The 13,379-nt window shown below is 40.2% G+C and overlaps 1 protein-coding gene across 1 annotated transcript in view; it reads right to left on the minus strand.

Moving 5' to 3' along the window:
* Window positions 1-11,171, minus strand: part of NCKAP1L (NCK associated protein 1 like) — a 45,298-nt gene extending 34,127 nt beyond the window's left edge. Inside the window, exons 1-9 of the mRNA NM_001143876.2 lie at window positions 11,070-11,171; window positions 9,888-9,998; window positions 9,114-9,206; window positions 4,295-4,351; window positions 3,521-3,663; window positions 2,514-2,604; window positions 2,286-2,423; window positions 1,460-1,508; window positions 1,203-1,359 (exon numbers count right to left, since the gene is read on the minus strand). Coding sequence (NP_001137348.2) covers window positions 1,203-1,359; window positions 1,460-1,508; window positions 2,286-2,423; window positions 2,514-2,604; window positions 3,521-3,663; window positions 4,295-4,351; window positions 9,114-9,206; window positions 9,888-9,998; window positions 11,070-11,171 — 941 coding nt within the window. The remainder of the gene's footprint in view (window positions 1-1,202; window positions 1,360-1,459; window positions 1,509-2,285; window positions 2,424-2,513; window positions 2,605-3,520; window positions 3,664-4,294; window positions 4,352-9,113; window positions 9,207-9,887; window positions 9,999-11,069) is intronic.
* Between the last annotated feature and the right edge of the window lie 2,208 nt (window positions 11,172-13,379).

Here is a 13,379-nt window from a genome sequence, read left to right on the forward strand (position 1 = left end):
CACCATTTTGCCAAACTTAATCTGAATCCAAATATCTCTCCTAAATTCCACAACCAAAAGGTAAAAGGTCTAACATACATTTATCTTCAGTGTTCTACAAATACTTCAAATTCAAGCTGCTCAAAACTGAATTCACAACCTTTTCCCACAAAATAGCTTTTATCATGTATTCTCTATCTTAAGGAATGCCAAGTATCCATTCCAGAAACTTTGACTTCATCCTCAGTTTCTCCTAATTCACTTCATTAACCTCTGCCTCTAGTTTTTTCCATCTGACTTCTTTTCTTCCCTGCAGCCAGAGTGACTTTTTCTAAAATGTAAATATGGTTGTGTCACTGCCCTGTTTAAAAATCATTCAATGACTCCCTATCCCTTTTAGAATAGGCTCAAATAGAATAGATGCCAGGGCATCCGAGGCCCCAACTTACCTCTCCAAGTTTGTCTTGACAACTTCTTCATTTCTGTAACCAGAGCTACATGAATTTCTTAGAAAACGCTATGCTCCCTCTTGCCTTGAAACCTTGACAGTTTCTCTGCCTAAAGTATCTTTCTCTGCCTTAAGCAACTTCCCTGCCTCTCCATCCATGCCCCCACAACTCCTACACACACACACATACACAATTCACTTGTTTAACTCTTCAGGTCTGTCCCCAGGTTTTGCTGGATCCTCCAAAGCCAGTCTAAAGCAGTTTGTGTTTATACATCCTAATCCCTTACAATATCACAACAGTTTATCTATTTTTCACTAATTTGCAAGCTCTGTGAGAGCAGAGATTCTGTCTTTGTTTAAAAAGCACATAGACTGCATTACAACATACCAAACACTTTTCTACATGCTTTATAAGTAGTTACTCTTTCATTCCTCCTAACAACCCTAGGAGGTAGGTCATAGGGAAGTACTATCATTTATAGATAAACAGCCCTGGCATAGAGAAGCTAAGTAACTTGCCCAAGATCACATAATCAGTCAGGGCAGAGCTGGAATTCAAAGTCAGGTAATCTTGTTTCAGGGTCCATGATCTTAACCTCTATGCTAACTTATTAGTTACTCTATCGAGTGAAGTACTTAGTAAATAGTATGTATTTCTTTGATAATTAGAACTATGTCTTAATACCTATACTCGGGACACTCATGGAAACTACAAAAGGATGTTAGGAGGGGCTAAAAATCCCCAAAGATTAGCTTGGCTCTCAGGTCTCACCCTTTCAAACTGCTAAAGAGGTCCTCGGTGACTTTGTGCACCTGGAGTGCATCCTCCCGGATGAGGGTGATGTACAGGGAGCCCTGCAGACACAGCTTCCACAGCTTCTGGCAGTCAGCATTGGAGTTGAGGCACCCATGACAAAGAAGAAACCCAACTGCAGGTGTGTAAAACAGTGCAGAGGAGGACTTTTAGGGCTTGATCTCCATGTGACATGCTGCTGGGTCTAGTCCCACCTCAATCCACAAAAAACTTACTGACAATCCAACGCTCCATCACTTCCACGGACAGGTACTCACAGGCCATCTATGAGAAGGGAGGCAGAGATGCTTTAACAGCTATTTAACTTGGTCTAAAGACTAAGGCGGTCAAGACAAAGGCAATCAAGCTAGAATTTGAGTATCAAACACAACTCTTATCTTACCAGACTGGATCAGGATACTTTGATAAGCCAATACCTGGGAAAACTAGAAGTGGATTGAGGGGAAAATATATTTGAGAGGGGGAAAGGAACTTAAGCTAGAAGTCAGGACAAATGGTTTGACATAACTTCTCTTCAACAGTTCAGGAGAGTAATACTCAAAATCTTATGATTTCCCCCTCCCTTGGATTCTTTCACCATGTAAAATATAAATCACTTGTCTGGTGCTTCTCATACATCTTGTACCATCAGTTCTATTTTTATGACCACATGGCCTATCTTCCTACTAGACGAGAAATTCTTTGCAGCAAGGACCTTGGGCCAATAGTAACTGAATAAAAACATTTGTTAATTAATTGACATCTATGCTAAAGTGCCTACTGGGCTAAATAGGTGCCTAATGACTCAGTTTCATCCATTAATTCATTCTGTGAATATTTATTAACTTCCTTCTATGGGCAGGCACATCCTAATCCTGATCCAAAGAAAAGCTTCAACCTAACCATGATTTTTTTAGCCACATAAGATGATCAACACAGAAGCATATCCTAGCAGAGGGCTAAAGCACTCTTAGGGCTGATATTTCCTGAAAGGAAGAAGTCTCTACAGAAATGACCTTGGAAAGAGCATGCTTCCGCTGACAAGAGGAAAAGAGAACTCACGGTATCTGAATTAGCAGGGTTAATCATGGCTGAGGCTGTGCCAATAAGACTCAGAAGCTGGACACTGCGCCACTGCTCAGCTCCTTGGTTCCTTCGGACAAAGAGGCAATGCAAAGAGAGGAGGGCTTCACTCACAGCCTGTGAGGGGAAACAAACGAATCCTTAAAGTCAGTGATGGGGACAACTTACTTCTGCCTGAGAAATCCTCCAGTCTCTCAAGAAACTTGCCTTTGTGTGAGGCCCAAACTCCTCTGTCAGCTTCTTCAGAGGGTGGTCATACTCCAAGACCATCTGACCCAGACGGGCAAAACTGGAGTCACTTGAAGAAAGCACAGGGAAAATGCTTACAGCCCTCCACTAAGCATGATGTAAACTCTCATGTTTGCATATAGGTTAAAGGTGTGTACATAAGCTGGTACTCTCCACCACCTACAAAGATACTAAACTGTAAATTACATATAAAGATAACCCACTCTAGGCCCTGGAATACTAAGACAGAATCACATGATTTGGGGCTGGTGCATGAAAGTTTCGTCCTTACAAGAAACTGAAATAGGGTTGAACACACGATAGATACTCTACAAATTTGTGTTGATTAGTTATTGCTGGACCCAAATCTGTATACAGACCAAAAGTATATTTATACGCACACACACATTCAAAGCAAATGTAAGTCACGTGCCTAGGTACTCATGCAGGCACGTAGGAATATACATCATACATAGCACAATGTTCAACAGCCCACTCTGATCTCTCTGGTCTTCACTTTTTTCAGCCTTTAAATGCTTTTATTTGCACTAACAGAAAGGCAAAGAACTGTACATAATCCAAAATCCATTTATATTTGGCTTCAAATGTATTATCATACATTACTTACCTCTAAAGGCTTTAACTTTACTAATATTATTCCTACTAATATTAAAAAATGTTTTCTTTGCTTTCTGCAATAACCTGAAAAGGAGAGTGGCAGCAGCCAGCCCAGGATTAAAAACTCACTAGAGATAATGCAGACTGGATAGCCCACTAGCAGATATTCAAGAGTTAACTGTATATAAAAGTGCACGTCTTAGTGTATGCCCTTGTAAGTATTCTAACTTGTTTTATTTTGCCTGTGTCATCATGTAGATTATAGATTCTCACATGAAAAAGCATGCCATCTACTTCCTTTGTACCCACTTCTACGTCATAGCAGCATGTATGAGATTCATCATCTTGTATACATCTCCTTAACTCACCTGTGTCCATGCAGCATCTCATGGGCACAGTTGAACATGCCAATGAGTACCCGTCGATCCTCAATCCGTGACAGAAGTAAAATAACTGAGGTGTAAGTCACTATCAAGTCCAGGTAACTCCGAGTGAAGTCAAAGTTGAGATTCTACAAGGAAAATACATAGAAACCCCAAAACGGCAAGGCCTGTTAAACTCGATTTCCCCAATCATTCCAGACAGTGCTAACCAGACTCTGGAAAGGTCTATTTAGAAGAAGAAATTGGGGACTTCCCTGGCGGCCCAGTGGCTAAGACTCTGAGCTCCCAGTGCAGGGGGTCTGAGTTCGATCCCTGGTCAGAGAACTAGACCCCACATGCCACAACTAAGACCTGGTATAGTTACATAAATAAATATATATACATTAGGAAAAAAAGAAGAAATGGACAAGACTGCAAATTCAGAAGAAAATGGGAACAAGTTCAGGGGCTAAAAATGAACTCAAAATATAAGAAGGCCAGGAAATTAGAGCTGACCTAATTAGGTGTTGGATTTTTACGTGAATTTTATATTTAAAAAAAATCACAATACTGATCTGCTTAACATGTAAATGCACTTTAACTTCCACATTTTTACAGAAGTATAGTCCTGAATTAACAGCCATTTATTCATTATACAGTATATATTATATTATAGTCCTGGAAGAACAGCCATTCCTCTAGTCCCATCTCACTCGACACTGTTCCAACAGAGACCATTTCCATGGCTCTAGGATAGAAGAGAATTGCAAAGAATCTTACGATATCAAAATGGCACTGGCAGGCATCAATGGTGTTGAGAAGTTCATACACATGATCCTGGGGGTAGAATTGGAGATGAGAATCAGTGAAGAAGAAAGAGAAGATGACGTGTACTATCGGAATCTGAGGGAAAGGCTCTCTTCCTTGGAGATCCTAAGGAGCCACCGAATAACATACAGGAGGCTTCCTGAGTTCGAGAAGTTCCTCCTCCATAAGCTGTTGGTGGGCCCCTGGCAGGCTACCCTACCGGATGCCCATGTCTCCACAGGCACAGGTCCCTGTTACACTGTGCACACCTTCCCTCATCTTATTGTCCCAGTGCCCTCTTTCTCCACGCACACACACACACACACACACGCGCGCGCGCGCGCACACACACAAAAGGTTACAAAATGCAGGTTATCTGATCATTTGTTTCTAAAATACCAAAAATCAGGACCGCCCCTTTTTTTAATTGATCAATCTCAAAATCAGTCTGTTCTTTGATTCTATCTCCTATTCTCTTTAACAAATGGGAATACTACCAAACTTTCTACATGTTTCTACTTACTGATCACCTACCACAATATGTGCTAAGTACTTACTAGGTTATTTGCATATACTTCATTTAACCCTCATTCCAGTGTGAGAGGGATTCTTTTCTTTTCATACCTAATTTTGCCTAAATAATAAGCAGTTTTACTATGGATACTTCTCTCCTCCCTCACATCAGCACCCACTCTACATCCTGTCCAACCTTCAGGTAGACAAGTTTAACAACCTAGTGTGTCCTTTGTTAATTTTCACCCTATTTATATAATCCTGTGCAGGCAAGGAGAAACAAGAGAGAGGGTTTTTTTGAAAATCATTTGTGTTAAAAACTTGAGATAATGTCACACTCTTATTACCATTTTACTTTTTTTATTCAATCATACCTACTAAAAGTCCTCAAGTCTCTGGTAGAGCCCTAATGCACTTCTTTTTAATGGCTGCATAGTAGTCCATGATACGGCCAGTTCATTCCGTCTTTTCCCAACTGATGCCCTAGTCACTGCACATAGATACTGTCAATTCTACTCAAGTTGAACTACTAGATCAAAGAGTATATATATTTTTATTTTTAAAACACATTGCCAAAAGATTTGGATAGGCTGTTTACAATTAAAAATATAAAAATGGTATGGCTCAGTCCCTTCACTGTTACCTGAAACTCATAACATTGTTAGCCTGCTATACCCCAACACAAAATTAAACGTTTAAATATATACATATAAATGACCAATAAGAACATGAAAAGATGTCCAATAATACTAATCATCAGGAAAATGCAAATTAAAATCACAAGAAGATACCACTACATACCCAGTGCAGTGCAGTGCTCAGTCATGTCTGACTCTTTGCAACCCCATGGACTACAACCTGCCAGGCTCCTCTGTCCATGGAATTTTCCAGGCAAGAAATACTGGAGTGGATTGCCATTTCCTCCTCCAGGGGATCTTCCTGGCCCAGGGATTGAACCTGCATCTCCTGCATTGGCAGGTAGATTCACACACCCATTAGAATGACTAAAATTCAGGAGTCCCCTGGAGGTCCAGTGGTTAGGACTTGGAACTTTAATTGCAGTGCCCCAGCTTCAATCCTGGTCAAGGAACTGAGATTCTGAAAGCCACTCAGCACAGCCAAAGAAACAAAGAATGACTAGGGACTTCGCTGGAAGTTCAGTGGTTAAGACTTTGCTCCTAATGCAAGGAGCATGAGTTCAATTCCTGGTCAGGGAACTAAGAGCCTACATGCCACACAGCACATGGCCATGAATGACATAAATAACTGAAAGCAAGTTTGATGAGAATGTGGAGCAACAGGAACACGATATATTGTGGATGGGAAGAGAAAATGGAACAATGACTTTGGAGAAGAGTTTGGCAGTTTCTTATAAAATTAAACATAAACATACCATGTGATTTAGCAATTCAACTTCTAGGTTATTTATCCAAGTGAAATGAAAAATATGTCCCCACAATTATTTGTACTCAAATGTTTATGGCAACTTATGCATACTGGCCAAAAACTGGAGACAATCCAGAAGTCCATCAACAGGGAAATGGATAAACACATTGTATCCATACAATGAAATAGTACTCAGCAAAAATAGGAAATGAATTGGAGGTATGTAAAACATAAACAAATCTTAAAAATATTATGCTGAGTGAAAGAAGCCAGACACAAAGGAAAACATGGTGTATAGATCCTAATTACATGTATGAACCTCTAAAAAAGAAAAATCTAATCTGGAATGTAGATCAGTGGTTGCCTGGGGACAGGATAAATTGGGATTGACTAAGGATAAAAAGGTACAGGGAAGCTTTGTGTTGATGAAAATTATCCATATTTTATGTTGGCTGTTACACAGGTGTATACATTTGTCAAATTTATTAAATGTATGAGAACTTCCCCAAAAGGCTGTATCTAAATTTACATACAGGGAAACTGAGGCTGAGAGCAGTTAAGAAACTCACCACAGATCACAAAGCTAGTAAGGACCAGAATTAGAATCCAGAGCCCACGATATTCTGTCTGTACTACGTGACCTCAAGACCTCTGTCAGGTCTATGCTGCCTCCTTTGCTGGGAGGGCCAGTCTACAACTCCTTGCTGCAACCAAATTCCCAAGGGATAATATAACTGAGGTTTGCTTCCAGCCACTCACACAACCAATGTCACTACCCAGATTTTATACTGTAAAGATAGAATCAGAAAGGAATAGGTTTACCATCTGTTGGCCTATTACCCTATTATACACTAAACACTGTGTTAAGTGTTTTCAATGTGTTGTCTAATTTAATTTTTACAAATACCCCATGTAGTAAATCTTACTTCCCATTTTACAGATAAAGAAACTGGGATTCAAAAAGTTTCTTACCAAAGTCATATAGTTTATAAGTGATAAAGCTGAGAGCTGAAACCAGGTCTGTCTGATTCAGAGCCTACCTACTTCACAACACACAATACCTGTATCTCTATTTCCCTACCAGCCCTGAATGAGCTGTACTAAACTCCTTGGGCTCAGAAGTTTACCACTGCAGCAACCAGAAGGTATCTTTTGGACTCCTAGTGAAAAATGTTTTTATATGCTTCCAGCATTCTTCTACTGTCTCCACCAGTGCCTACCTTCTTCCTAACCATTACTCTCAATTCCAAATGAATAACCTCTGATCTGACCCTTCTTCAGAACTTACGATCTTCTGTGTGCCCCCTTCTATCTTCATTGCATGATCTGATGACCAGCCTGGATTAGCTCCCTAGGACACCCAAGGCAGGGCTCCATACTCTTGTACTAGCTGAAAAAATACTGTAATACCATTACAAACTTACATGGCTCAAATGACTAAAATTTGTATTATTTCTTGAATATATAATGTGTTCATTGTAGAAAAATCAGAAAATACAAACATAACTTTAACTCATTTTTAAAACCACTCATAATCTCACCATACAAAGAAGTTCTAACCTTCTTCATATGCATTTTTGTCTATGTAAATATACATTTTAGGGATATCTCCTCTGTTAAGCTACATTGTAATTTGCTTTTACACTAAAGAACATGTGAAGAGCATTTTTCCCATGCTAAGTAATATAAATATGTATCATCTTTAGCAGCTGTATAATATTCACTTATAGACACATACTCTGGGCTTTTAATTAAGCCTCTAGTTATTGAACATATCAAGTTGTCATTATCATAAATAATGCAATAGAAATGCAAGAGAGTACATTCTTATACATATACCTTAGCACTTCTGATTGTCTCCTTGAGATAAATTTCTAGAACTAGAATTATTACATTTAAAAATATATATATTTTTTTAAATATATTTTCTAAGACTTTTAAAACATCATATCAGGTTGCCCTTCAAAAACAAAGCACTAAATATTTTTTTACAGTTTATGGCTACAAAATAGTACATATTCATTGTTTAGAACTCAAATAAAATATCATCCATATATTATGCTATCAAACATTATTAATAATTAGATAAGCTCAAATTGAGAGAAATTCTGAAAAATAATTAGTCTGAACCCTTCAGAAAAGTCAGTGGCAGAAAAGACAAAATAAGACTGGGAATTATTCTAGATTAAAGACTAAAGAGACATGACAACTGAGATATAACATCATGAATTCAATGTATGATCCTTGAGAAAAGTAGAGGAATGTGATTATGGGCTCTAACTATAACATTGTAGCAATTTTACATTTCCTGAGTACAATAGCTGCATTAAGGTTATGTAAGAAAATATTCTTGTTCTTAGCAGATGTATGCTAAAGTATTTATGGAGAGAAATGTCATGGTGCCTGCAACTCAAATGGTTCAAGGGAAAAAAAAAAAAAGATAAGCAAACATGGCAAAATATTAAAAATCAGGAGATCCAGGGGGAATATAGACAATATTCATTGTACTGTTCTTGAAATTTTTTAGTAGATTTGTAATAAAATTTGGGGGAAAAAATACTTAAAATTTTAACTCAAAGAATACAAAAATATATAATGTAATAAATTAAAGCCAATCATAATAATCCAGCTCCAAAGTCAGGTATTTTTAACAGCTTAGTGTATAATATCCCAAATCTCTCCTACATATATAATAACACTATGTGTATATAAATTTATGTATCTTTTAAAACAAAAATAAAACTGTATCATACAGTATTCTATAACTCACTTTCGCTTAACAATACAACTTAGACATCCTTCCATATCAATACATCTGATATTTTAAAGAAACAATAATAAGGAACATACATGAACATCCAAACACTGGGTACTTGGGCTAGAGAGAGCTCACCCGAAATTCCATAACATCCACAAATGACTGGTAGTAGTTGGTAAGGTATCGAATTATCTCAGATTTTTCCCGATGCACTGGTCCTAAATGTTGCTGAAAGAAACAAAGTAAGAAGACAAGGGATCAAAGCAACACAAGAGAATAGGGGTTAAAACACCCTTAAAGAGGGTTAAAATATGCAGACAGGGGAAGTTGGAAAATCTCCAAATTCTGAAGTTTCGGAGAGAATATTCCCTATCTAGGCAGGATGGTTGCATGTAATCCTGACTAGATATAGAGTCTAAATGAGAGGAAATTTCAAGGTCTCTTTCAGCCAAATGGTTTACTATTCATATCTAAGTCAAAAGTAGCTGAATGAGAAGATGTCGTAAGTAAGATGGTAAGAAATCTAGGGGTAACAGGTAATAAGGGAGAAGTAAGGCATATGCCACTAGATGCATAACTCTAAGGCAATAAACAAGAAAACACTGAGTGGAAACAGGAGCAACAATAAAATATATGCAACTGCTGCATCAATAGAGCTGTCCTCAGTGAGAGCAAAGTGTTCTTGTGAATAGGGTCAGTGTTTTGCTCCAGCTTACCCTTAGGAGAATCTCATCTTATCTCAGAAATCTCAAGACTACCACAACCTGAAGCCCTGTGGTTTAGCTTAGGAAAACGAAAAAAAAAGGCCACTCCATCCTCTGGCAAGTTCAAGAGAGGCCATCAAAAGACAGCTTGAACCATTCAAGCACAGTTATTTTGGAGAAAGGACAGAAGAGGGACACGTCTTACCGTGCTGTTTCGGACATCTATGTTGGGAAATTTCTTGTTGATGTACTTGAGAGATGATTCCATGGACTTTTCCAGTAAGAAAGGGGGCTTGGATTTGGGGTCTGAACAAGTCTGCACAGATAAATAACATTATGGTTATCAATCCTTTCTTCTGTTCCTCGGAAACATACCTCTTCCCACATTGTGCATTCTTACACAATCTCTCTTAGGGAAAGGGGATCTGAGTACTAATTATAAAAGAATAAGAGTAGGTCAGGAAAAAGTTCCAGGACATTAAGCCAACCATCAGAAGAGTTAAATAACCTGGGCATCTCATCTTGCTGGATAAAGCTTAACGTCTGCTTGGGCCTGACACAAAGAGGAAGCTCTCTCCACCCCTCAGCCGAAGCCGGAAGGAGTGAGAAAAGCAGCTAGCTGCTCAGGAGTTAGACTTCGTGGGAGAATTAGTGTCATAATTATGTCCATTATATAAGCATCTCATCCCAAGGGCATTTATAGTAGGCATGGAGATGAAACTGTGTCCCAGTGATTTGTTTTACTATGAAATGCACCGAGGTCCCCTCCCCCAAATCCCCCATTTTCTGTCCCAGAAACCCCACTCCCACCCATCTTTATTTCTTAACTTCACTAGGCCCAGCACTAGCCCACCTCCTGTCACCAGCTTCTCCCAATTCCACAGTTCCTATCCTAAACACACATATATAAGACCACAGTGAGACCTGTCTCAGACTCGAAGTAACTCAAAGGTAGTTACTCTTTTTTTTTTAACCCAAATGTCTTATCTATTTTTTTCCTTTCAGGGAAAGTATTTCCATTTAAAAACTTTTGCCAGACACCCAACTCGATTTCTTCAGAGTGTGGGGCCAGCGCTAAACAATAAGACCCAGAATTCTAGACCCAGACTTTTATCCAGGCGACTCGGAACACAATTATTTCCCATCCCACCATTACCCCCAGCAGAAGGCAGACGTTCTCTTTGGGGTGAGAATCATACTCAAAAAGGCGGAAGCCCTGAAGACAAGCCTCCCCTTCTGCCTCCCAGCACCAGCTGTCCTATATAATCTGAGGGACTGAAGGCCAGAGAAAAGAGAAGGGAGTCTAACAGCTGGACCTGCCGGTCTCAGGGGTCCCCGCCCTACTGCTGCTGGAATAGTTAGTGCTAGTCCAGTTGCCCACACTTACCTTCTTGATGTTATACATCCGGATGAGGACCCCCTGACCTCGATCATTCAGGATAGTGAGCTTCTCTGCTAATTTATGCTGGTATGCAGAAGTCAAAGACATGATGGCCACTGAGAGACAGGAGCATCCAGACAGCAATGCCTGACCTCCCCAAACACTTTCAGCTAGGGTGGTGACACCCTCTGGGCGGAGGCACCCAGCCTGGTTGGTGCGCTGGTCTTCCTGTTACCTCTACAATTGGCTCGGGGCTGAAAGTAGTCATTACGCCTCATAGGCCCTCAGAATCTTCTGTACTTCCTCTTGCACACTCAGCAGGGGAGACTTCCTCTTTCTAGCTCTGCAGTATTTTTGGTAAGACTGTGAAATGAGTGGGGTGGGGGAGAGGGGCAGGTTTTCAAGGCTCTTCATAGTCTGGCACCAACCTTTTGGGCCTTAGCCTTCCACTAGTGTCCTATAAGGGGCTTCCCAGGTGGCTCAATGGTAAAGAATCTGCCTGCCAATGCAGGAGACTCGGATTCAATTCCTGGGTTGGGAAGATCCCCTAGAGAAGGAAATGGCAACCCACTCCAGTATTCTTGCCTGGGACATCCCACAGACAGAGGAGCCCAGTGAGCTATAGTCCATGGGGTCGAAAAAGAGTCGGATATCACTTAGCAACTACACAACAACAATGTCCTATATAAAGCTCCACAGCAGACAAACAAGTAGCAACTACCCGAGTCCCATACACCTTTATACTTTCCCTCTTCTATATCCCCATCAAGAATGCCTGGGCTTCCCAAGCGGCACTAGTGGTAAGGACCCAGCATCCCAATGCAAGAGACATAAGAAATGCAGTTTCGATTCCTGGGTTGGGAAGATCCCTCAGAGAAAGGAATGGCAACCCACTCTAGTATTCTTGCCTGGGAAATCCCATGGACAGAGGAACCTGGTGGGCTACAGTCTACAGGGTCGCAAAGAGTCAGACACCACTGAAGTGACTTAGCACACATACACACACGCAAGAATGCCTGTTATTCTCTCCTGAACCTTAGGACTATCCACCTGTCAGGGCCCAGATTAAATCCCAACTCCTCCAAACTACCCTATTCAATATCAAACATTATATATAACATGTATTCCTTGTTTTATTGTTAAGTGTATGTCTTATCTCCCCAACTACATCATAAGTTCCTTAATGACAGGAATTCCATCTGATACTCCTTCACATCCCTCATAATGCTCTAGCATAGTGATTCTCAAAGGGTGGTCACATTAGCATCACCTAAAAACTTATCAGACATGCAAATTCTCAGGTCCTAACCCAGACCTTGGAGAAGGCAATGGCAACCCAGTCCGGTATTCTTGCCTGGAGAATTCCATGGACAGGGGAACCTGGCAGACTACAGTCTATGGGGGTCACAGAGAGTCAGACACGACTGAGCAACTAACACACCCACCCCAGACCTACTAAATCCAAAGCAGGGGTAGGGTCCAGCACTCTGTTTTAACAAGCCCTCCAGGTTAACTTCAATGCTCTCTCAGGTTTGAGAATCACCACTTAAGTACAATGATTCTTAAGAGTACTTAAGAAAGATCAATCCCTGTCTCCTGAGATTCAGGATTGGTAGGTCTACAGTGGGGTCTAGAAGTCTGAGTTGACAAGTACCCTAGGAGGTTCTGGTGCAAATGGTCCATTGGACACATGTTAAGAAACACTGATCTAGACCACCTCTTAGACACAGTAGCCATTCAATAAATATGCTGATTTATTTGCTGAATTATTAAGACTAAATTAGGGGCTTCCCTGGCAGTTCCACAGTTGAGAATCCACCTTGCAGTGCACGGGACACCCATTCGATCCCTGATCCAGATTCAGTGTGATGCAAAGCGACTAAGCCCATGCGCCATGACTACTGAGCCCAAGGGCCTAGAACCAGTGCTCCGCAACAAGAGAAGTCACTGAGACACAGAAGCCTGAGCACCGCAACTAGAGTAAGTAGTAGCCCCCACTTGCCACAACTAGAAACGCCTGCACGCGGCAACAAAGACCCAGTGCTGCCAAAAAATAAAATCTATTTTATTAAAAAAATAATAATGCAATAACTGTCATGAAAAAAGACTAAACTGGGAAACAGGTCCCCTGAAGAAGAATGAAATTAACTGAGATTAATGAGGGAAAATTAATGACAGACTTTAAATCTTAGAAGACTAGATAAATTTTAGCACTAAAATATTCTTGCCATTCCAAGTTAGGCCTTATCAAGAAAATCAGCTCCCTTTCAAGTTTCTTTCATAGCAGAAAGCAGAATGTCCTCAGAAAATTCTAAA

The sequence above is a fragment of the Bos taurus genome, chromosome 5 (assembly GCF_002263795.3).
Source record: "Bos taurus isolate L1 Dominette 01449 registration number 42190680 breed Hereford chromosome 5, ARS-UCD2.0, whole genome shotgun sequence".
In the NCBI taxonomy this organism is placed as follows: domain Eukaryota; kingdom Metazoa; phylum Chordata; class Mammalia; order Artiodactyla; family Bovidae; genus Bos; species Bos taurus.